Source organism: Siphateles boraxobius, unplaced genomic scaffold, assembly GCF_051911475.1.
Source record: "Siphateles boraxobius isolate OS27281-9 unplaced genomic scaffold, OSU_SipBor_1 86, whole genome shotgun sequence".
In the NCBI taxonomy this organism is placed as follows: domain Eukaryota; kingdom Metazoa; phylum Chordata; class Actinopteri; order Cypriniformes; family Leuciscidae; genus Siphateles; species Siphateles boraxobius.
Window position 1 is genome coordinate 8278734 of NW_027509215.1, and position 27248 is coordinate 8305981.

Sequence of the window (27248 nt, forward strand, 5' to 3'; positions counted from 1 at the left end):
GGTTGGGTTAAGGTGTAAGGGAAGGGTCAACAGTGTAATTACAAATGTAATTACGTAAATTAATTACATGCTGGTATTTTCAAAAATAAGTACAATGTAAAAACATGTATGTACACAATAAGTCCATTGTATCAAATTAATTTCAATGTACGTACATAATAGCTATAGCTATGCAAGTACATAATACCTATAGCCACTCAATATAATGTGGGACCGATGTTTCTCTTAAAATTCCTGATGAGAAATAAAACAAGTACAGAACTATAAAATGAACATGAATAACAGCTCAGATCATTTGATGAGAAATGTTTGTGTTCATTTTGAGATTTTTGACAAATTCTGTGCACAGTGAGAGACATTGTTGAGAATTCTTCTGAAACTCAAGAGAGAAGCAGAAAGCTTCAGCGTAAATATCCATTTCCTCTCCACAAATCCCCACACAATTAGATATTAATGAAATTACATTTGTGTTCATTCCTTTTAACAGGCACACATATGAATATTTTGGTGCAAACATAAGCAGTATCAATGCAGGTTAAAATGTATGAATGTGCAAACTTACTATTATCAAAATAAGAACTCAACTTACCATTATTTAAAGTCAGCAATTAGGTCAGAACCTACTACTGTAATATGATTGCACGTCAGATTTACAAGATTTTTTTATCCATTTTTTAATCCATCTGGAATTTATTGGATTGAGAAAGGTCCCTATATGATGTGGCTGAATGGTAAGGGATGAAAATAAAAGGTGTTGTCTACTGAACAGGAAATAGATAGAGACAAACACTTCTCTTTTCTTTGGAATAATCTGCATTGATGAAACGTTTACGATATGACCAGGAAAAGTAAATGGGAAGAATTTTGACTTTCGTGTTGATTAAACAAATTATGTAGCAAATAAAACTATGTAATACACATTAAGTCAAAATAAACAGATTTTGGAGTAAGGAGCAGTCAGCCTTGATTAAAACGGATTCTGGGAACCAACCCATAATGTGACCGCTTTATTCTTCCAGGTCCATGTTAACGGCGGTGTTTTCCCAGGAGGATGCATGCGTGTGGTGAGAGGACTGGGAGCATCTCTGTATCCCTGGAGGGGTTTTCTCAGAGGGACAGAAATAACAAACTGCATGTTTAATCCACTTACACATGTGATTCTTCACACACACACACACACGTTGGGTTTTCATTCTTTCCATAGGCAATGATTTTTCTACTGTAAATTCTCTCCCCTAACCCTAAGCCTACCCTTAAACTCACCCATCACAAAAACACTATGAATTTTTACATTTTTAAAAAACATCAGTTATAATTTATAAGCCGTTTTCCTCATGGGGACCAAAAAATGTCCCCAAGGATCATGATTTCTGATATTGCAATCTCTGTAAGGACATTTTGTCCCCAACACGTAGGGTTTACAAGGACACGGGCACAGACACAAACTCACACGCACACACACACACGTGCACACACGCACAGCATCTAAACCCCAGTCACAACGCAGGAAAACTAATCACATTTAATTAGCTCAGGCTATTACAGCTGAGACGTATACATACTATGTGTTTGGAGTCAGTAAGATTTCCCTTTTTTAAGAAATTAAAACCTTTATTCAGCAAAAATGCGTTCAATTGATAAAAAGTGACAATAAAGACAGTATATATAACTTCAAATAATTTATACAGTTTCCACAAAAATATGAAGCAGCCCAAATGTTTACAACATTGATAATAATAAGAAATTTTCCTTGAGCAGCAGATCAGCGTATTAAAATGATTTCTGAAGGATCATGTTACACTGAAGACTGAAGTAATGATGCTGAAATATCAGCTTTGCCTCACAAAGATTAAATAGGACTTTACAATATATCAAAATAGAAAAAAATATATATTTTAAGGTGAAATAATATATCACAATATGTCTGCTTTTAACAACAAATATTTCCTGGTTTCATTGAAAATCACCTGGGAACCAAAAGATCAAATTTTCTTGCTTCTCTTCTGCATATCATTTATATATCAGAAATAAGATACAAAAAAAAAAAACACACACACACATTTTCACTAGTGAGTGGACTAATCCTAATAGATTCATGTTAGCACTGAGCAACACACACATGCACACACAAACACACACAGACACACACAGACACACACACACACATCAGTAGGCCTGTTTGTATACAGAAAATTCACAGCATGTGCAACTCAGATGCCTCAGTATGCTTTGATTTATTACCGTTACCATAAACCTCACAAACAAACACAGATAATTATAATTTAATGGTTTTTTTTCATAAAGTTATCTCAATTCCTGCCATTTGCTACATGTAACTGCAAAACTTCACATATTTCAACTTTCATATGAACTGTGTTTAGAATTTTAGGAACTCTAATTAGGAATTTTGAGGAATTCTAATCTGTCTATGCAAGTAAAGCGACAGTTATTTTGTGCACAGGTACTAGCAAAAAGGGCAATTCACATTTTGACTAATGCAGACAATCACCAGATTACAGTGCGTCACTTCTCAGACAATCATCGACCAGACAAGCACTGATTCAGCACATTCAATTGGTGAAAACAAGCACAGACAGACGGAAACAGACTCTGACAGATCCAACAAAACCTGACGAAGTGTCTGTTGCCTTCTGTCGGTACAGTGTGAATTGCCCTTTATATGATCAAACCTCAATGCATCAGCACTTGCCAAGATCTAGTCTCATGTAGAAGACCTTCAGACTGACGACAGAAGGTCTGGACTCCGTAGCAGTTTTCATTGGCCAAGGACCGCCCAAGAGGACGTCTGACTGACATGTAAAGCAACCAATCACCGTTTGTTTTGTTCCACGTCATGTTTAGGGGTGTAAAAATGTAAAGTTGATGTGCCTATGATCACGTACCGTAGCCTGGATGCCAGCCCGAACCGCGCCCACAAATTTTTTAGGTCGGGAAGTTCGGTCTGGACTCGATCCGTTGAGGAGCTACTATGCCAGAACAAAAAAACGTTCGGACCAATCAAATTGTCATGGCGGGCTTTATACGATGATGGACAGATGCTCAACAGTAACGTAACCATCCACGTCACCAAAGAGCGCTTGGGTTGAATTCGTTTACGACAAAGTATGGCTGCCGCTGGAGAATTTATGTGTAGATTTAGCCATCGCGTTTGTTAGAGAAGATGTAGACAGCGCATTCATTTTAAAAGAGGAACAGAGAACCGCGATCAAGGCATTTGTCGGTCGGAAATATGTTTTTGCCGTTCTTCCTACGGGATTCGGTCTACCCAATTGGCATTGCAGAGGATTTTTTTTCCTGGTTCGGATGAAACACGCCCCATAATCACACAGCCCAATGGAGCAGTATCAGACTCACATTCTGACTAGAATCTGAGTATGACGACGTCAGGCTAAACATACCGGCGTGCATCTAACACATTTTTCTGTGCAAGTATTGTGCAAGTTAACTGCAACAATGGCGCTGCAAACTTCACATACTTTCGAAAATACAGCATTTAGTTGATGCTGATAAGAGCTCATTGTCACGGTTGTAAACACAGCGTTCTTCTTCCATGAGGGGGTTTGGCATCACGACGGCTTTGTCGAAACTCCAACGGTTCGTGAGAGTGACGTCTGAGGCTGAGACTAGCCGAGATCAAACCAACATCCTTCTCACCATTCAGAAAGTCTCAGGCGGTTTCTTTGTGAACGTCCACCTTTGAACATCGATCATAATCCACGGCCTGTAAACACAGCTGTGATCGACTGCCAAAGACATCAATGCCTTCACACGCTTCTGGACGTTTTCGTGTTGATCCAGCTTGTGTGGGTCACAATGTTGGCTGGCGTTAAAATATTATACAAATAAACTATGGTTCACTTATTTTCTTGTATCAGTTACAGTGTAAGACCAAAAAGAATTTATCCACTGAACCTTTCGTCACATATTACACAGGGTATCATGACATGAATAATATTTTAAATTCATAAAGGTCAATCCATGAACGAGTGCCTTTTCCATTTTAAACTGATTTTTAAAGTAATTTCTTTTTCTGTTTTAAGCATTCAATCAGAAAGAAAATGATGTAAGTGTTAATAAATTGCATTGTACCATTTCTAATTAAATTTACATAAAAAAAGACAAAATGCTTGATTATTTTTTTATATTGTTTTCATTAAAATGTGCATTTTTGCAAATACAGGAAAAGATGGAAACACAGGGTTAAAGTACAGGATTTTTGTTGATGTGTTTATCATCAGATTTTCATTATGATTGAAGTATTTTTTGCACATACACTACAGTTCAAAAGTTTGTGATCAGTAAGATTTTTTATGCTTTAGAAAGAAGTCTCTTATGCTGGATTTATTTGATCAGAAATACAGTAAAACAGTAATATTGCGAAATATTATTAGAATTTAAAATAACTGTTTTCTAGCGTAATATATTTTAAAATATAATTTATTCTTGTGATGCAAAGCTAAATTTTCAGCATCATTACTCCAGTCTTCAGTGTCACATGATCCTTCAGAAATCATTCTAATATGATTATTTGCTGCTCAAGAAACATTTATGATTAATGTTGAAATCAGTTTTTGCAGCTTCATATTTTGGTAGAAACTGTGATACAATTTTTCTTTGTCAAAAGGTCAAACGAACAGCATTTATTTGAAAAAGAAATCTTGGCACCCATTTCAAATAATGACCCATGAAAATACCCTTATTTGAAGATCAATATGTGATTAAATAAAGTGTGCAATGAGTGTGATTATCACAAATAACTGCAATCAAATTACATCATGATTGTGACAGACCCAGCTCTCGCTCTCTGAAATACCACTGTGTGTGTATGAAACTTTTCTTTTCTCCTGCATCTGTTTATGTAATCGCTCTCTCCTCTTTCTGCCATCTCACATTCTCTCTATCTTTCCCTCGTTCTCTGATCTCCAGAGGGACAGTGACCTTAATGCCACATGTGACATCATCACGAACCTTCTGTAACCACAGAAACGGAGCTAAAACAACACAGGTCGCCTCTGTAACACAATTCAGCACAACAAACAAACTAGAAAAAGTTCTTAAAGTCAACATGCATTTATAATTGAACCTATATACACTACTTAACTCCCTTTAAGCCAAAAGGGAAAGGCAGCTTTATTGTCAAAGATTTATCAGTGCACATTAATGCAAAGAATAAAAGTTTTTCTCTATGTGCCAGGCAAGAAGAGCTGAAAAATGGGAGGACATGATGACATCAGCGAAAAAGAAAGTTGTTTGAAAGGCTGTGCATGATGTATAACATCAAGTCCTGTCTTATATTTTGTTCTCATTAAATATCCTGTTTTATTCCGAAATTTGCCACATTTTGGAAGTAATATAACAATATAGTCATTTTATGATGACTTTAAAGCTGTTGTAAGAGTTTTTTTTTACCACACATATACTGTACTATTATTTTACAATTCTGACATTTTTTCTCACACTTGCAGGTTTATATCTCGCAGTTCTGACTTTTTTTCTTAGAATTTAAAGATATAAACTCGCAATTCTGAGAATTTTTTTTGGAAAAAAAGTCGCAATCACCTTTTTTTGTATTCCCTTGCATAAACAAGCTTCCATACTTGACAGACAACTGAAACACGTGTCCAAAGAAATAACTCTTACTTCTTTGACAGAAAACTTGTTGTCAATCATTTTGCACCTTCAGGTTTGCTGACATTGGATTTGCAGCATGGTGGGATTTTGGAGAGTTGGAATGAGAGATTGGGATGATCTAGTTGAGGAAAGTCTGTCAGAAGTCACTTACATGATCTTTAAGAAGCTGAACCCTTAAAGGGCATGAAATGAATAAATAAACTAATTTTTCCTGTTTTGTTTATTTAATTAGTGGTGTGTGTGTGTGTTGTGTGTGTGTGTGTGTGTGTGTGTGTGTGTGTGTGTGTGTGTGTGTGTGTGTGTGTGTGTGTGTGTGTGTGTGTGTGTGTGTGTGTGTGTGTGTGGTGTCTGGCCCTATAAACAGGTTCTTTCATGTCTGTTTGAGAGATGTACAAAGAGCGCAGCTGCTTTGGCACATCTCAAAACCTGAACATTTACAAACACACACACACTTTTATCTCACTGCCATCACCCTGTCTCATCTCACCCACACAAAACAGCTTAAAGCCGAGCAACAACACACACTCTTACTCACAGTTTCATCAAACACTTCAATAGACCGACACTGTATGAACTAGAGGTAGAGTGGGAAAACCCAATGAGAGGAGACAAAAATATGGGAAAATCACTCAATTCCTCACCGTCTGTCACAAATTAAATCTATTTAATATCTTATTTACTGCAATGAGAGTTTTCTGATTCTCAGATGACAGAAAAACTCCAGTAACTCACACTCGTCTCATTTTCAGTTTCAGAACAGATCTCAACAATGTCTAAATGTGCTCATATCTGCCAAGATAGTGGAAATTAGTGGAAAAACATATTTTGTCATGACTTAATGACAACTGTGCATCGCGTAGATACATGTCATCATGTAAAGATAAATATTATTAGATGAAGCAGACACCAACTGGGAACCTTAGCTGGTCAATGAGAATCAGGTAATATCTGCAAATAGATTCTGCTTAATAGAATTCAATTTCATTAAATTTAATTACCCCACTTGGATATTCGCTTTGTGAGCGTTGTGAACCAATTTTCTTAATATTAGTGCTACCGGGGCGCAGTATTGTTCAGTGGCACACGCTAAGAAAGTCTCATTCCCTGCATCCAGACGTCTTTTGTTACGCATGTGCAAAAGTGCATTCATAAATTAAAAAGGAATAACATACCACCATCTTGTTGAGGGAGACCCAGCAGTCTGATGGGAAGTCTTGCAGCATTGGCACCAGAAACTGCAGGCACCCGTCCCAGTGGCACAGCAACAACATCATCGCTATCAGGTTAATAATCCGCATCACTGCGCTCGCCAGGTCATACGTCATGTGGAAGATCTGAAGGGCAGAATCACAACACAACATTAGCAAAAGTTTGTCTTATAAAACTTCTATATATATATATTTTTTTTTTTAAGTATCCAGGAAATCTGTTTGAAAGTTTGTCTTATAAAAGTTATATTTTTTGGAAACCTGTTTGAAAACATTATTTTTGTAATTCCGTTTGGCGCCACTAGAGACAGAAATTACACACTTTACTATTAAGAAATGGGGAAAGAATGGAAACACTTTTAACCTTACAATAAGCTGCAATTTATTGACATTAGCAGTTATTATTTGTTAATGTTATTATCTACATATATATACACACATAATAACACATAAAATAACTTTTTATCTCACAATTCTGACATTTTTTCTCACAATCTTTCCTTTTTTCTTAGAAGTTAAAGATATAAATTTGCAATAGCCAGAAACAGCCAGAATTTAAAGATAAACTCGCGATTGAAAGAAAAAAGTCAGAATTGTGAATTTATATCTCTTAATTTTGACTTTTTTCTTAGAATTGAAAGATATCAACTCTCAGTAGTTAGTTAAAAAGTCAAGATTGTAACATGTTTTCGTCGTCTTTTTTAACATAGTAGGCTAATTGGAAGAAGAAAAAAACAATAAGCACGACGTAGCTACAGTCCGTTTTTGCATCGCCAAACCAGATGCTCGTTAGATCAAAAAATAATGTCATATGTCATAATGATTTTATGTGAACCTGCCTTTAACGGCAATAGCCTCATCCTTTTTAAACAAATTAGTTTCAATCAATTTAAACTATTCGTGTGACTATATGCCCCTGCGCAATACACACACATTACCACGGGATGGCGTGTGTTCATTTCATAAACTGTACACAATGGTAGCTTATTTATTTTGTAGCCTATAAATTAATGTATATGTCCAACGGATAATGTCATACTTTTTAGTAGTGCTATCGTGGCGTAATAATCTGTTTGGTTGTCAAATGTATTACTGAAATGAAATCGAATGTATCGTCCTGTGGAATCATTCATTCACAGACAGCTTACGAAGATGTTCAACTAATAAAAATCTTCATCGCTGGCAAAAAAAATTATGCATTTGCAGATTTGCTTTCACTAGACTAAACTGTAGCTCTTGATGTTCTTAAATCTTCCTGTTACGACTCCGTGTCGAGTGTGATTGAACGGGCTTCAGAGTTCAGACGATTCAGTGCGTGAGGAACTGAACAGAACTGATTCGCGAACCGATTTAGACAGATCTGCCAACTTGTTTGATGAAGTCTTTGAACAGGATCGACCCAAAAGAGTGAATCATTTGTAAATTGAGCATCGCTCATGCCCATAAAAAAGATACAGCGCGCTTGGAATAAACTCATTTAACGACATGTAAAGTAACGAGAGGAACGATCAACGTAACATGTAAAAGTATACACCTTGTGTCCCTGACAGGAAAATACCCTGCTGCGCGATTGGCGCGAAAATATAACGATATTCGAAAAAGCTATTTTATGATCCCAACCCAACTTTGTGAATAGATTAACGGCGATATTTTTTTTATCGCCCGAGTCTCACGTTAACGCCGATAACGGCCCACCACTAATATATATAGATACATACATAGGCTACAGTACAGTATGTAGACATTACACACACACACACACACACACACACACACACACACACCTATATATATAAATGGGTGGAGGGGTTACATATATATGCACACTACACGTGTGCGTGTGTGCATGTGCGTGCGTATATGCGTGTGCGTGTGTGTTGTGTAACGACTGAACCAATCAAAAACACCATTGTTTCACGTAATCTTCACAACCCCTCACCCAGGCACACTCAGTGATGTCTGGTTTCCTCACTGAGATTTACCAACCTTTTGCTCATCACCTCATACACACACCAAAGACTGGGAGAAAAGTACAGCAACAAACAGACATGCAGTCCCATAGAAATGTAATTCTCTCCACTGATTCATTCACAAATCTGAACATACATTTCCCCCAGGACATATTGTGTATCATTACTGTTTGTAAAGTGTCTGTTTGTATTGTATAGTGTTATGCATGCCTGCGGATTGAACAATAGGTTACTATCGTAACCCCGGTTCTCTGAAACATCGAGTGGAGAGATCCACCTATGGGAAGGGCATCCGTACCTGACCTCTGCAGAAGCATCCAATTGCACCAAGTCTGGCTAGACAGACAGAAGCGCGCAGCCAATGCCAGGTGAGGCCACACCCCCTCATCCACGGGCATATAACATCTGGGCGCGCTGCTATTCCTCAGTAAGTATATTCGCTTCTCGTGCGGCAAGCGGGGCAAAGCTGGTGGATCTCTCCACTCGATGTTTCAGAGAACCGGGGTTACGATAGTAACCTATTGTTCTCTTTCATCATCTCGTGTTCGAGATCCACCTATGGGAGAGACATGGACAGCTCCCCGATTGCCCAATACACTCACAGTGAGGTTCTGAAAGCCAGAGAAAGACGGTCACCTCGGGGAGGCGGTGCCTGACACGTCCATTAATCATGAACCTGCAAAGGTGACGCCACACCAACTGCTGTGGACAAGCAGGACATGAAGCATGCATGAGACACATACATGATAGTACCCCCAACCCACCAAGGCACATAAACTATACCCATAACGGGAAGTAAATGTTTGGTGGCAAGAATGAACATGACCAGCCGGCCCATTCACTCTTATTGGTTTCAACAGGGTACAGGGAAGAGCTAAGAAGACCCCACCCCTAAAACCAAATGTGCTACCGAGGTTCTGGTGACATCCAGCCGGTAGTAACGCACAAAGGTATGAGGAGAAGCCCAACTGGAAGCGGAGCAGATGTCCTGCAGTGACACTCCCCTAAACCAAGCCCAAGAGGCGGCTAAGCCCCTTGTGGAATGAGCTCTGATGCCCCTTGGGGGCTGCACTCCCTTTGCTTCATAAGCCATAGTTATAGCGCCCACAACCCAATGTGAGAGGCGTTGCTTCGATATGGGACTCCCTCTGTGCGGAGGGGCCCATGAAACAAAGAGCTGGTCGCTCTTCCGGAAAGCGCTGGTCCTGGTCATATAAGCCTGTAAAGCACGGACTGGACACAAAGCATTCAGCCTCTGATCCTCCAGAGAGGTAAAAGGTGGAGGGTGAAAAGCGGACAGCTCCAACACCTCCGAAGTGAACGCAGGGAAGCACTTCGGCATGAAGGCCGGGTTAGGCTTAAGGGAAACCTTATCTCCACTGAGGGAGAACTTAGTGCACGAGGGGTGAACCGAGAGTGCATGTAGCTCACTGACACGTTTAGCAGATGCCAAGGCCAAGAGCAAAGCTGTCTTGAAGGACAGCAGCTTAAGGGAAATACTCCCTGTTACGACCCCCGAATTAGCCTTGGGGTTCGGGAGTCAAACATTTAAATGCGACATTAAAGAGGAACATATATAAGCCATGGTTTGTACAAAAGACCCAACAATCAAGCTTACTGTGCAAAAAGCCAAAACCTTTATTCAGCAAACAAGGTAAATGGCGAAAATAAAGTGAATTAATCTATACGAATATAGATTAATATATATATAAATGGACATGAGATACAGAATTTCTGTAAGATGGATTAAGTTAATGAAAAGAGAAAAAGATAGACGTGGACGGCGCCAAAGAAAAGAAAATAACAAAACCAAACGAAGTCTAGCTGTTAAATAACCTCTACTCCTAACTAAGAAAATAAAGAAGAAAACAATAATCTTCAGCGTCCAAGACGCCCTACCTAATCTCCACTAACTAACAGAAAACAGAAATACAGGGATTGGCACTCGCCCCTAACCTAATGTGTTTAGACAAAAGCGAAATCCCTGCGTGTGGCAGTGTATGTCACGTGACATGCTACCTGTCTATCTCTCTCTCCGCACTAGTAACTTTCAGCGGTCTGCTGTAGAGCAAGTTACATAAAATCAGAGAATTAAACACAGGAAGAGTTCACTCATACATAAACTCAGCATCACACAGAGTGAACGAGAACCACAGCCTTAACAGGGTATACAAAGTCATGACAGAAAGCTGCGTGGTCTGAGTCTCAGCGAGCCGAGAGCTTCTGTGGAAACGTCTGGCGTGCACTCTTATTCCCCAGGTGGCCTGTTCCCATTGGCGACAGCGAGAAAAGGTGACGTCAGCACTAACAATGATTGACAGGTCACTTAGCCAATCACGGGTACCTGCAAAAGCGAAAGTAACCGAGAGAGAGCGGGAAGAGAAACACAAGAGAACACACACACGCAATACAGGAACGTAACACTCCCCAGGGGCTCAAAAGGATGTTGAGACAGTGCTTCCAGCACCCTGGAGAGGTCCCATTCCGGAACAGTTCTCCTGATGACTGGCAACGAGCGGTGTGCACCCTTCATAAATCTGCGGATTAGAGGGTGCTGCCCGACAGTAGAGCCCTCAAAACCCACATGACAGGCTGAAATCGCAGCCAAATAGACCTTAATGGTGGAAAAAGACCTCCCTTTTTCCATGAGGTCTTGAAGGAAACACAAAATATCAGGAACTGAGCACTGATAAGATGTGAGACCGCGCCCATCGCACCACCCCTCGAACACGTGCCACTTACAGCCATATAAGGACCGTGTAGAGACGGCCCTGGCATTGTGAATAGTGGCGACCACACGCGGCGAAAGCCCAAGTGCGTTCAGGTTCGTCCTCTCACGGGCCAGGCCCAGAGAGCCACCCTGTCCGGGTGGGGGTGGTAAATCTCCCCGTTGGCTTGGGACAATAGATCCGTGTGAACGGGAAGGCGCCACGGCTCGGCGTATAACAGAGGAATTATCTCCGCCAGCCATGGTGCCTTGGGCCACCTGGGTGCTATCAGAATGAGAGACAGGCCCTGCTCTCTCACCCTGGCCAATGAGGGAATTATCAGGCACAGGGGAGGAAAAGCATACAGGAGCACTCTGGGCCATGGGTGGGCCAGTGCGTCTACCCCGAGGGGCGCGTCCATGTCCCTTAGAGAGAAGAACATAGGACAATGGTAGTTTTCGCGCGAGGCGAATAGATCTACGCTCGCCCGTCCGAATCTCATCCATAGCATTTCCACTATCTGAGGGTGAAGACGCCAATCTCCGTAGATTGGGTTTCCCCTTGATAGCAGATCCGCACCTCTGTTCAGAATGCCCGGAACGTGAGTTGCGCGTAACGACAGGAAAACCCGTCTCCTCCACACCAAAAGCTTGTAAGCTAGAGCATGGAGTTTCGACGAGCGGATGCCGCCCTGACGGTTGATATAAGCCACAGCCGTGGTATTGTCGCACCGTACTAGAACGTGATGTCCCTGCAGGCGAGGCAGAAAATGATTCAGAGCTTTCCAAATGGTTAAAAGCTCTAAATAGTTTATGTGCGCTGAACGTAGTCTGTTTGGCCACAGACCGTTCACCGTTCTGCCCTCCTGGGTGGCACCCCAGCCTGTCAAGGACGCATCTGTCGTCACAACTTTCCGCATCGTAACCGCCCCCAGAGGGGTTCCCCGTGCGTAAAAGTTCTCGCTCTCCCAGTGGCGCAAGGTCGCCGAGCAGGCACGTGTCACTGTTACCGATCGGCAAAGGTCACGAATCGGGCTGAAATGTAGTGACAAGACCCATTTCATGAACGCCCTCATCCTCAGAAGTCCCAATGGCACAACTTGGGTGGATGAAGCCATGAGACCCTTCAGCCTGAGACATGTGCGATATTGCACTTTCGCCCCTTCTCTGAACTGCGTCAGACAGTTCATCAGAGAGCGAACGCGCTCTTGAGAGAGGCGCGCTCGCATGGAGACCGAATTCAACTCCAAGCCCAGGAAAATGACATTCTGACTGGGCGTGAAATTGCTCTTGCTCACATTCACTTGGAACCCGAGCGATATGATGTGCGCGAGCACACGGCCGGTGTCCTGCAACACCTTCTCCTTTGATTCGGCTATGATGAGCCAATCGTCTATATAAGTCAGGATTCTCAGACCTGATATTCTCAGAGGTGCTAAGCCCGCCTCCGCGCACAGACAGAAAGACCGGGGACTCAAACTGAATCCAAACGGAAGAACTGTGAATTCGTAACATATGCCCTGGTAGGTGAAACGAAGAAACTTCCTGTGCGGAGGATAGATGCTTATGTGAAAGAAAGCATCTTTCAGATCGACTGATGTGAACCAGTCGTTCTGTTTTATGGCACGGGCGAGTGCGCCTTGTGACAGCATTCTGAAAGTGTATTTCCTCAAATGTTTGTTCAACACTCGAAGGTCCAAGATAGGGCGGAGAGAGCCGCCTTTTTTCGGGACCAGAAAATAACGGGAATAAAAACCCTGGTTCATCAGATTGGGGGATACCACCTGAATCGCTCCCTTGTTTAAGAGAGATGAAATTTCCTCTTTCAGAATGTGAGAGGCGTTCTCTTCCGTGTGAGAAAAGAGAATGCCGTTAAAATGCGGGGGTTTTACTGCGAATTGCAATCTGTAACCCTGCATTACTGTACGCATCACCCACTCGGGAGCTGAAACGGTTCGCCAAGCCGCTTCGTGACTCGCGAGAGCTCCCGCTCGGGCCAGAGAGGAGCTGTGTGAGACCGACAGGTTTATTTGTGATGCAATGGCGCCATCTAGTGGGCACACTAGAGGCGACATGCAGGGGTTCGGAGGGATTTCCTCTCTCTGCAGTGAGATGAATTCTCTCTGCGGAGAGAGGTTTTCTCTCCGAAACGAATTCATTTGATTCGTATTTTTTTGTGTTTTGTGTGTTTTTTGTTGGGCAAACACTGGGGCCGAAGCTTTTATTGAGAGAGTGAGGGGAACTGAGTGTGGGCAGTGTGGTGTCACTGAGCTTAAACTTTCCCTCACAAAGGGCCCCCTGAACGTGGGGGGAAAACACACATTTCTCGAACACACGAGCTGGGCAGTCTCGTTTACAGGCGGAGAGCTGACCCATCTGCGGGACCCCCTGGGTCTTTTGGACGGGGGTCCTAGAAGAGGAGGGGAGTCCGAAGGGCTTGCGGCCCGTGAACATGGACTCGAAGCCCCCATCGGCTGAACATCAGGCAGGCCGCTTTCGTTTCGAGTCGGTGGGGTTGGAATTCGCAGGTCTCCCGGCCGCGGCCGCGGCGGGAGCGGGCTTACCCCAGTGCTTGTGTGTAGGTGCTGGGTTATGTTGCCGAGGGGGTGGTTTGTTGCGGGGCTTTTCTTTGCCCTGATGAAACTGTCGTCCCGTGGCCGGTGGGTTAGGCAAACGCACAGGGGGCGCCTGGCGTGGGACTGACTTTCTGGGAAGGCAAAGCTTGAAAGCCTCATCCTCCTTCTTCTTATCGTCACACCGTTGTTGCATCAGTGCGACGGCGGGGCCGAAGAGAGCCCGGCCGGGCTCCACCGGCGCGCCCGCGATGCGCCGTTTCTCACTGTCAGGGAGTCCCGACAGGTTCAGCCAGAGCGCGCGCTCTCCGACCACGGAAAGCACCATGGAGCGCCCGCAAGCTTGGACGGCCTGCCGGGCGTTGCGGAGGACGAGGTCGTTCACCGTGAGGATCTCCTTCCACAGGGTTTCAGAAGGATTTTCCTTTTCCAATTGTTGCCCTAACTCTTCGAGGATCTCCGCCTGGTAGGCGGAGAGGAGCGAAGAAACGTTAAGGGCCCTGACAGCCACGGCCGAGGACTTATAAACTGCCTGGTGAACGGAGGCAGCAAAATGGTCCATCTTGTTGGGCAAGACCGGCTTAGGGGGAGCGAGCAGCCCGCCCTGAGCGGGGTTAAGGTGCCGGGCGATGGAAGGCTCAACGGCGGGAGGTTCGCCCATACCGTGCGCCGCCATGTCCTTAACCTCGAGTCCCGTGAGACCGTGTTTGAAGTCGAGCGGGTCGCTCCAATAATTTCTCATGTGCTTCGCGCACGCCGGGAGGATGGGGAAGAGTTGTTTCCTCAGGCCGGGAGGGGGTCCCAGCACTTTCCCATCATAAATATCCCTCTCCTGGTCGGTGGCGCTCTGCGGTGCCGGCCATTCGATGTTGAGACGAGCGGCCGCTCGCTCACACACTTCCAGGAGGATGGCTTGAGGCAGAACCGCGTGGGCGGTAGCCTGGGGAACACCAGAGGGCAGGATGGCTGAAACCCCAAGAATGGCCGCATCCTCCTCTTCGCCAGAACCGGGCAGTTCGTGGACGAGAGCGAGGTTGTCCCCGAAGATGTCCTCCTCGGGGAAGGCGGGATTGGGCTGGTCAGCCCAGACAAGAGACGTTGCGCCCCGGGAGGCCCCCGGTAGCGCGTCGTCATCACCGTGTCCCCCGTCCGAGTCAGAAGGGCTGAGCCCGGTGCACTGTGTCACTGCCACCTTAAGACGCCGTTTAAGCAGCTTCCTAGGCAGCATGAGGCAGAAACTGCAATTCTCCGGGTTCTCCAGGGCTTCCCGAGCGTGCTTGAGACCCAAACAGACCACGCAAAGCTGATGAAGATCCTTAGCTGCGATAAGGGCACCACACGCGGCCGGGCAGGCCCGTGATATGCTATCCCTTGGAGAGGCTGCAGGCTTAGACAGTGACATACCAGCGAAGAAAACGGAGAAATCCGTGGCGGGCAGCCGTGAGGAGAAATGGTGAAAATAGTGAGAACGTGGGCGGCTCCGAATGCAAAGCAGCAGTAGTTGAAAAATAAACAACTGTCACGTCCGGCGGAGGCTGATCTGGTCGATATGTCCTCCTGAAGACACGAGGTGAGCAAAATCAACCGAGCTGTGAGATGCAGAGATCGCGAGAAGCGAATGTTAACTGAGGAATAGCAGCGCGCCCAGATGTTATATGCCCGTAGGTGAGGGGGTGTGGCCTCACCTGGCATTGGCTGCGCGCTTCTGTCTGTCTAGCCAGACTTGGTGCAATTGGATGCTTCTGCAGAGGTCAGGTACGGATGCCCTTCCCATAGGTGGATCTTGAACACGAGATGATGAAAGAGAACTACTAGTTAATGTATCCTTTGTGGAAAATGATCTATATCCGTATTACAGTATTTGTTCAGTAGATTTTCTTTCTTGCTCTTGGTCATCCAGAGGGTTTGTCTAAAGCCCAGCGGCAGCTACGCACGAATCCTCCCGAGTTTACTTAGTGAAAAGAGTAAGCGCTTTGTGAACAGCTAATCAGACCTCTGTGAACAAATGCACCCAAAGGTCTCGTTCTCGTCTCTATTTCTCTCTCTCTCTCCATTTATGTTTTCCATTGCAGATTTTTTTCATCTATTTTTTTTCATCTTTCATCTCTCTGCAGAATTTCAAAGCAAATAAACAGACGAAGCAGTATTTATCATCATCATCATCGAGTCACTTCAAGAGAAATCTTCATGCACCATTTGGCAATAATTGTCAAGTAATCCCATTTTGGAAATGTGTTCACCATTACAAGTAAGAGCACCTATAATCTAGAGAAAGTTCTGATGGAGAAGATTGCAATGTGTACACAACACAACATAACATACTGTAACATAACATAACATTTAACACAACACATAATATAACATGAAACATAACATGACACATAACATAACAACATAACATAAGACACAACACATAACATAAAAAAAACAAAACAACAAAACATGACACATAACATAAAACAAAAACATAACATAACATGTTTTTATACATTACATAACATAACATAAAACAACACAAAATAACATACTGTAACATAACATAAATGAACACAACATAACAACATGCCAGATAACATAACACATACCTTAACATAACATAACAACATAAAACAACACATAACAACATAACACAACACATATAACATAAAACAAGACATAACACACAACACAACAACATAAAACAACACAACACATAACAACCTAATACATACTGTACCTTAACATAACAACACAACACATAGCTTAACATAATATAACATAACATAACATAACATAACACAACATATATAACATAAAACAACACATAACAACCTAATACATACTGTACCTTCACACAACACAACACATAACATAACATAACAACATAAAACAACACAACTCAACACATAACAACCTAACACATACTGTACCTTAACATAACAACACAACTCATAGCATAACATAACATAACATAACATAACATAACATAACATAACATAACAACATAAAACAACACAACTCAACACATAACAACCTAATACATACTGTACCTTAACATAACAACACAACACAACACATAGCTTGGGGTGGTGATGGCGCAGTGGATAATACACATGCATTTGCTGGGAGAGAACCGGGTTCGAATCCACTGTGAGACACCAATGTTTGCCTGAGCAAGACACTTAACCCCTAGTTGCTCCAGAGGCGTGCGACCTCTGACATAGCAATTATAAGTGGCTTTGGATAAAAGCGTCAGCTAAATAAACAAATCTTAAAGGGATAGTTCACCCAAACATTCTGTCAGTAATTCCTCTCCCTCATGTTGTTCAACCCCGTAAGACCTTCGTTCATCTTCAGAACACGAATTAAGATAAATCTGAGAGCTGGATCACTAGATCTCTGTAGGCCTCGAGTCAGTTCACTAGTGTAATAATTTTACGTCACACGCATCACACACATGACCAGCGCCGGCCAATAGTGAGCCTACGTGTGACGTACAACACAGAAGCGCTGCGCTGTTACACTAGTGAACTGACTCAAGGCCTACAGAGAAGGAAATTAATAGTTGGAATAAAGTCGTTATTTATGTTTGTTTTTGCGCACAAAAAGTATTCTTGTCGCTTAATAAACATAAGATTGAGCCACTGTAGTCACCTGGAATATTTTAACGATGTCTTTAATAACTTTTCGGGGAACAAGTTTCAATCCCTTAGAAGCCTATGACATAAACAAACCACATGACATAAAAGTAACATTCCTCAACACTGATGTTCACAGAATCCACCAGACAACACAAACACGGCTCCTGGATCCATTCAGAAAGCTTTTCTATTGAACCGCTCTCTGAAGAAACATTGACTCAGGCCCTGGAATCCCAACTTGATTAATGATCCACATCCAACATCAAACGACCATCACACACTGGACGTTTGTTCCTGCCATCAGTCAGTGTAACACTGCACAGCGAGACGCTTGCTACACACACACGGACACTGAGAACACCATGCGGTCAGACACACGCCTCCATAAATCACATCAACACAAACATGATGAGTTATTTTAAGATATACGATCTGCATAAAAAGAATTTGATCATATCGTGTGATCAGACCATGTGATTTGTTCATTCACTCTCTATAACCTAATTTCCTGAGTTGTTTTCCAGTGCCAACGCTAACTAAGAGATTCGCTCCCATTTGGACGGCGTGTCTGGTTTCCATGAGGACAGCTGGGATTTGCTGGAACACAGAAGAGCTTTACTTCCTGTAGATCAGGATACAGTTCCCAGTCTGGCAATACACACTCTACCAATGCATCAACTAAACTAGACATGTTTTGCTTTGTTACACCACCGTTCAAAAAGTTGGGGTCAGGTTGGGGTTTTTGTTTTTTTAAGTCCTCCTGTAGTCAATAATTTTAATAATTTACCAAAACGACATATTAAAATGTTTTACCTGTAAAAAAAAGAAAGATTTTTTTTTCATGCCTTAAAATTATGGTGACCACCCCTTGTCCCGCACGTCGCATATTGAGAAAATCTCCCGCATTTTCAACGGTCTGTTGGTTTTTAATTATCATATTAAAGGGTTAGTTCACCCAAAAATGAAAATTAAGTCATTAATTACTCACCCCCATGCTGTACCAACCCCGTAAGACCTTCGTTCATCTTCGGAACACAAATGAAGATATTTTTGATTAAATCTGAGAGGTGGATCACTGCTACATAGGCTGCCAGAGGGAATGAAACTTGACGGCCCAGAAAGTCATTAAAGAACATGTTTAAATATTCCATGTGCCTACAGTGGCTCAACTATAAGTTTATCAAGCGACGAGAATACTTTTTTTCCGAAAAGAAAAACATAAATAACGACTTTATTCGACTATTCCTTTTCTTCCTTGTGGGCCTGAGACGAGAGTTCAAGAGATTTCCACGACGCATGCGCGAGAACTGAACAAGAAGTATTAGAAGAAGAACGTCCTCTTCTCAGTTCTCGCGCATGCGTCGTGGAAATCTCTTGAACTCTCGTCTCAGGCCCACAAAGGAAGAAAAGGAATAGTCGAATAAAGTCGTTATTTATGTTTTTTTTTTTCGGAAAAAAAGTAGTCTCGTCGCTTGATAAACTTATAGTTGAGCCACTGTAGGCACATGGAATATTTAAACATGTTCTTTAATGACTTTCTGGGCCGTCAAGTTTCATTCCCTCTGGCAGCCTATGTAGCAGTGATCCACCTCTCAGATTTAATCAAAAATATCTTCATTTGTGTTCCGAAGATGAACGAAGGTCTTACGGGGTTGGTACAGCATGGGGGTGAGTAATTAATGACTTAATTTTCATTTTTGGGTGAACTAACCCTTTAAGAAAACGTGCATGCGTTATTTGCCTTTTTAAGAAAGCATTTTATTTATTCTTTTTGCGGCGTAGTTTTTCAGCTATATTTAACAGCGCTTCGTCAGAAGTACAAATACAACAGCCGTTTTTAAAATTCTATCCAATGGTTGAAAGCACGGGAGTAAACACGGTCACTAGTGGGCTGTGACGGCTGTCAATCAAAATGTGGAGCGGTGATTCGTTCCATGTGTTTCTGTCAGAAAACAAATGGATAATTCGGTAAATTAAATTTTAAATTTAACAGAATTTATCTTAGAAATTTCTTAGAAATATGACCGTTTTTGGTTTAATATATTCTTAATGGTTTATATTTTATTTATTCATTATATTTTAGTTGGACTTGACTAGTTGGTCAGAACGGTTTCAGAAATAGTGATCTGCATGATGCCTTTGCGCTCAGTGATGTTGAATTTAAATGTCATGTAAAATAAAGACATGTTATGTTATATTGTGATGTAATGGTGTTTTCTGGAAGGGACTAAAGAACAAAGAATTTTTATCAGCTGAAAGGTAGAATACAAATGTTTTTATTAAGTTAGATAAACATTATATAACAGTTTCAGGTTATGTTTTAGTGTTGGTAACATGTCCCACACAAACTTATAATCGTCCCACATTTGGTTTGTTTGATGGTGGTCAGTCACCCTACTTATCTTGAATGTAACTCTACTACTCCCTAGCTTCATTTAGTATATGTGGAATGATGAATATGCAAATTAGTCTCCGCCTCCACTCACTCACAGATGACCTGATCCACTCGGTCAACTTTACTGTAGTAAACGCTGCACAATGGCCAGTGGAAATATTAGTGTAATTCTGCCAATATGTTTAAACCAGAAACTGATTCAGAAGAAGAGGAAGAGTGAATTACACAGGCTCGTCTACAGGTCAATGTATCAGAATAGTAATGCGTTTTATGTATCGCTCTCTACGATGTTAAACACTGAACGGTAATTGATATGTTTAGCCTTTGGCTTGACTACGTTATCAAACTGCTAATAATGTGTTGCTATTAATGTTACACTAACCATGTTCCCGTTCGGCATCTTTAGCTTCCTTCTAAAAATCAGCATCCTTAGAAATGCTTTAAGCTTCATAGAAAGTCAGAGGAGAAGAGCATGTAGTTCATCATAACATCGTAATATACATCATATACATAATTCACCTGCTATATCGCTATATTTACCCAATTTTTCAAAGACTTTCTTTGGGACACTGCCGTTCAAAGCAGAAAATACTCAGCAAAGGTGTTGATTGATGAATTTGCATATTAAAGTATATTAACCACAACACATAGACATATAAACAAGATTAAAAACTTGATTTTCATCACAGGGGGACTTTAAGAAATTAATATTTTTGCTCATCACGGATGCATTAAATTGATCAAAAGTTACAGAAAATAAATTTATAAATGTTAAAAAAGAGTTCTATTTCAAATAAATGATGTTCTTTTCAACTTTCTATTCATCAAAGAATCCTGAACAAAATGATTATGGTTTCCACAAAAATATGAAGAAGCAGAACTATTTGATAAAAAGAAACATTGAGCAAATCATCATATTATACTGATTTCTGAAGGATCATGTGACACTGAAGACTGGAGTAATGATGCTGAAAATTCAGCTTTCATCACAGGAATAAATTACATTTTAAAGGATATTGAAACAGAAAAGTGTTTTTTTTTTTATTGTAATAATATTTTAATAAAATTTCACAGATTGACAGGACAAAACCTGCCTTACAAAAAAACATTACTGGTGTGCATCTCGAGACAAAACAATGTCTCTGAAGAAAATATGTCAGTGTCATTGCTTTGTCTCGAGATGCACACGACTTATGTTTTTTTTCTAAGGTTGCTTTGTATAGCTTAAAATGTATTACTGTGTGGTATCATCAATTTCACATCCTAAATGGCATATAAACCCAAACAAACTTCCTGTCTAAGTGTGCGGCTCTTAAACAGATCAAGCTGCTTTTCTTTCATTTATCATTCGTCTAATGTAATGTTAAGCCATTAAGTGTGTTTGTTTGCCTTCTTCACCTGCACAGAGCGTCTTTGGTTGGTTTGGCATAACAAGAAATCTATTCTAAATGTTTATGGATGCAACAGCCATACTTTTTCTGCTTGAACTTATCTGACTCGAAAATCACAGTGTATTAACAGGCTCTTCCAAGTGAATGAAAACAGCGTTCAGAACGCATAATCATAAGCATAATACAATTACAGCGGAGGCCTGCAGCATGACGATAAATCAGACGTCTAATCAACTCGTAGTAAGAGTCGCTCACAAGCACCTGAGATGGAAAACAACGATACTAAGAAAAGAAATCAATAAAATGGCAATTGCAAACTCACTTCATATAACAGCAGAATTTTTCATTTCTACAAATAATATTGTCTATTATTAAATCAAAAAATAATATTTTATTGTCTATTTCTTTAGAAAAGCATTTATATAGAAACCAAAACATTGACCCGAGGAACCAATAATGAAGCTCAAGGTTACAGTAATGAGAGTTGTTTTAGGGAAAAGGAAACATTTGTACATTCAGGCAAAGCTAAACTATCTAGATAACTCGTTTTCTAAGACGAGACATTTGTAGATTGAGTTCTCAGTGCGTGTCGTGAATGCGAAAGGTTGGGTTTTTTCTGCGATTTCCAACAGGAGCAGAACAGAAAGTTAAGACAGGTGTCTGTACAGCATTGGTCAACTTGTATACTGCACACAAATGACCAATCACAAGCTCATAATTATGCAAAGTAGCGACCCATGACTGCACGCCAGCCCGCCTGATCCACCGCATCTTAACTGATAAAAGACGGCTATCGTACTGAAGTGCTGGAGGTTATTCTTATAGATCTGGAGGAATCAAGAGTTATTGATGAACAACAGGAGCCTCACAGGTTTTTAATGAACAAACTATTTTCCAAGTCAAATAAGGTGTTTTACCACTGGGAAACGATTAAACTCACATTGATAATCTAAAGTGCCGTAATCTAAATAGCTTATTATCACAATAAAAGCAAAATAAGTTTCAATTAAGTAAATGATTAAGGGATTTTAGTGGCACCGAGCAGTCAGTGTTAATTATGACCAACTATTTGTCTTGAAACAAATTCATTTATGAGTTGAGATCTTTATTTTCTGTCATTGTGAGAATGACAGCTTCTGCTATGGCTTGGTGATATAGCTTAACTAATTAAAGTATATGGCAATAAGATTTTGTAATGTTTTTGAAAATAAGTCTCTTCTGCTCAACAAGGCTGCATTTATTTGATTAAAATGCAGTAATAATAATATTGTGAAATATTATTACAATTTAAAACAACTGTTTCTATTAGAGTATATGCTAAAATGTAATTTATTCCTGTGATCAAAGCTGAGTTTTCAGCATCATTACTCCAGTCTTCAGTGTCACATGATCCTTCAGAAATCACTATAATATGATGATTTATTATTATTATTCATGTTAAAAACTGTTTTTTTGCTGATTAATATTTTTGTGGGAACTGTTATTCATTTTTTGCAGGATTTTTTGATGAATAGAAATATTAAAAAAGAACAGCTTTTTTAAAAAATATATTTATTTCAGATTTATTTAATAGATTTATTTGAAATATAAATCTTTATAAAAATTATAAATGTCTTGACTGTCACTTTTGATTTATTTAATACATCCATCCTGAACTAAAGTATTAATTTCTTTTTAAAAAAATCTTAAAGACCCCAAACTTATTAAAAATTATTGTAGTGTATATTTTTTACCAAAAGCATTTGAAAAAAAAAATGTCACTCAGAGAGATTTTGTGAATGATGACAAACAAATAATTGAATCTCAAATCTTGAGCCTTAAACCAATTCACCAAACCAAAAAACATGAAAATAAATCAAACCTACCAACTCAAATGTCATATTTGCTACTAATTTTACTCCTGATACAAATACTGTTCTTAAAAACATCAAAAGTTTACGAGAGCGAAATGAGTCAATCATTTTGATACACTTTCTCAGAAAAAACCCTGTAAATTTGAATTGTATATCAGCAATTTTGTCAACGTTTAGGAATACATTAGCATATAGGTGATCTTCAATACTGCGTTAAAATCATCATAATGTTGCTTAATTATATATTGTCAGCAAAGTCATGCAGAAATGACACACATCGATATATATTTCCCATACAGCGTGACGTCCAGCATGACCCGCATCCATCCACAGTGTTACAGAGCCTCATTGACTGACAGAGGTTTTGACACTGAGCTTTAATTACAGACAAAAGTGTGACTTCGCCGTCAGATCTCCACTTGAGCCTGTCAGCACAGTCAACACGTTTGAGATCAATTTATCAGTGTTAAAGTCCCCATCTGTTCTCTGCAGAAGCTGTGCCAATAGAGCACAGAAAAATCAGAAAGGAAATGTATGTAATATCATCTGTTAAACTTAAAAGAAAAGATCTTGTCACTTAAAGGGGACCTATGCAACCCCTTTTTACAAGATGTAATATAAGTCTACGGAGTTTCAACTCAAAATACCCCACAGATCATGTATTACTCCATGCCCAAAATGCCCCTTTTTGGGTGGAAGCAAAAACACTGTTTTCATGTGTGTATCTTTAAATGCAAATGAGCTGTTGCTCCCCGCCCCCCTTTCCAGAAGTGGGCTGTGCCTTTACAGCTGGTTACAACAACCAAACAGGAGAAATGCTATGGCTCCGTTTCCACAGAACTCTTTTTTTTCTCCATTATTCTCTATGTAAACACGCACTAGATGGACCTTGTGTTTTTTGCCTTACATTCACAGCCATTCACACATTTTCCAACTTCTTTTTACTTGAGCGCTGAGTTTTTAGAGCGCTGTAAGATGCGAGACGCAAGCTCAAACACGTCCGTCCAGCGCATTTACATAGAAAAGTAGCGCAGTGGATTGAAAAAACGCATTCCTGTGTTCATTAATACAGCCAAAACATTTTGATTGTTTATCACATATATGAGACATTCTCTGCTCTAGAGAGGAGATAAACATGGCGGACTGTATACGCTCACTCAGGGGAGGAGCTAAGCTAATATGTTGTGGGCGGGGCCTGTTACATTGTGATGTCACAAAGTACAGAAAATGCAAACGTTTTGAGACACTGTTTGTTATTTAAGGGGGATATTTATATATATATAGTGGATATAGTGGGTGGATTTTTACCATTATAGGAAGGTTGTGTACATACACTGCTGACACACATTTATGATTATAACAGGTCCCCTTGAACTGAGAAGACTATTAAACCTCCTGATGTATAAAAGAGCAACATCTGAGTGTTTTGTCTCGGTAGACTCATGGTTCAACTGTGCCAGCTGAGATTGGCACATCTCCGCACCTTTCATGTCCTCTATTTCTATTAAGACATCGCAGTCCATTTGTGTCAACCTGGAGAATAACCCTCCACTTTCCCTGACACTCACGCTCATATTTCATTCAGATTCATATTACATTCCGGGTTCATGCAGTTAATGTCTGTGTGCAGTTCTGTTACACACCAGTGTGAATATGGCTTAAATTAATTGAAAAATATTTTTAGATTGCATATTTTACTATGAAAGCCCATTCCCTCCACTTAAGAAAATTCCCCCCACTCCTGTTGTTCATGCTTTTGTAAATCATAATTAGGGCATTAAAAGCCAATATTATAAAAAGAAAGTATGAGAAATTCATAACCATGAGACGAAAATGATCATTATGAGATAAAAGGACACAATTATGACATGCTGAGTCTTAATTATGAGATAAAAAGACAAAAGTTATAAGATAAAGTCATAATTATGCCATTATGTAAGTCAAAATTGTGAAATAAAAAGGAAACAATGTCATAATTGACAAAAAACATAACTAAGACTGTTATAATTTTGACTTTGTCATTTGTCATAATTTTGACTTTTTATGTCATAATTTCAACCTTTTATCACCATTTTGACTTTTCATGTCATCATTTCATCATTTGTACTTTCTATCATAATTTGCACTTTTAATATCTCAATTTGAACCTTTTATGGCATGATTTTTTTCTTGCGTGGAGGAAATGGGCTTTCATAATTAACATGTATGATATATTTGATATATATATGATATATTTCACCAAGTGCAACATGTTCCTGGATAAATATCTCTGTTGATCCTGAAACAACATTTCAATCAGCCAATCAGATTTGAGATGCAAGTTTGCAGTTTATGACAGGTTTAGTCTTTCAGCCAGGGTTAGGTGCTTCTCCTTCAGTGTTATCCACATATCATTTCCCTATGATTTAGGGACAAATTAAGGTTAGGACAACATTTTTGGACAGGAATGTTGTTCCAGGATCAACAAAATATGTTAACCCCGGAATTATGTCTTACTTGGCAAAATTACAGTGACTGATATGGAGCTCTGTGTGTATGAGATATCCAGTATATTTGTGAGATTGTTGACGTACCTCTTCCCACTGGTGAATGTAGCGGATAAGCCGAGAGAGACGCAGCAGCCTCAGCAAGCTCAGGATTTTAGTGAAACGCACAATCCTCAGGGCTCGCGCCGTCTTGTACACCTCTGAGTCTATGCCCTTCTCCACGATCAGGAAGATATAATCCACCGGGATGGAAGAGACAAAGTCCACCACAAACCAGGTCTTCAGGTACTTCTTCTTGATGGTCTTGGGGTCCAGGATGATGTCAGAATTATCCTCGATAATGATGCCCGTGCGGAAGTTGAGCACCAGGTCCATGAGGAAGAAGGTGTCGGAGATTACGTTGAAGATGATCCACGGAGTGGTGGTATCTTCTTTGAAGAAGGTGATGCCCACAGGAATAATGATCAGGTTGCCCACCATGAAGAGAAGCATAGTGAAATCCCAGTAGAACCTGCAAGAGAGACAAGAGAGACTTTATCTATAATCAGCAATTCACCCTGCCATTTCACTACTGAACATGTGCAAACGCTGGGTTGATGTTCTTGAATAGTTACTTTTTTTTTCATTATTTTTATGTAAAGTGCTTTGAGATTCTACTTTTAAAGGCACTATATAAAATAAAGGATTATTATTATAATTATTACTTAAGTCTCACAATGACTGTGTTTACCTGCACAAAACTATTACAATATTAATCCGAATTCACTCATAATCCCATATTGCAAGCATCATGTAAATGCATAAACTGTTTGCAATGTCACTGAAAAAAAACACTTTTTCAGAAAACTCAAAAAGACAGTTGACATATTAATGTATACATTTGAATTTTTGGTAATGAGTAATGCATTAACTAATATTAATATGAGCAATATATTTGGGTAACACTATTTTGTAACACTTTAGACATTCTACTAGCTATAAGTAACTTTGCAGCTACATGTCAACTAGCAGTCATTAGACTATTAATAACTTAATAGCTGCTGACACTTTATTTTGATGCTCCTCAATAGACATTCTACTAACAATAAGTAACTTTGCAACTACATGCCAAATTATTCTACCAACCTGAACATCTAATCCAAACCTACCTGTCTACTAATGCTCTAATAACTGCTAGTTGACATGTACTGTATTTGCAAAGTTACTATCAAAATAAAGTGTAACCTGGGTTATAGTAGGTATTAATATGTTTGTTAAAATTAACTTTAAACTTTAGATTTTAATAACGTACTAGTAAATGATGAAATGAACATTAACTAAATTAATAAATGCCTTAGAAGTATTTTCATTGTTAGTTCACATTAACTAATGCGGTCAATGTTAACAAATTCCA

At 40.3% G+C, this 27248-nt stretch overlaps 1 protein-coding gene across 1 annotated transcript in view; it reads right to left on the minus strand.

Moving 5' to 3' along the window:
- Nucleotides 1-27248, minus strand: part of LOC143731300 (potassium/sodium hyperpolarization-activated cyclic nucleotide-gated channel 2) — a 66101-nt gene that overhangs the window by 33432 nt on the left and 5421 nt on the right. Inside the window, exons 3-4 of the mRNA XM_077222117.1 lie at nucleotides 25943-26366; nucleotides 6825-6986 (exon numbers count right to left, since the gene is read on the minus strand). Of these exons, the coding sequence (XP_077078232.1) occupies nucleotides 6825-6986; nucleotides 25943-26366 (586 nt within the window). The remainder of the gene's footprint in view (nucleotides 1-6824; nucleotides 6987-25942; nucleotides 26367-27248) is intronic.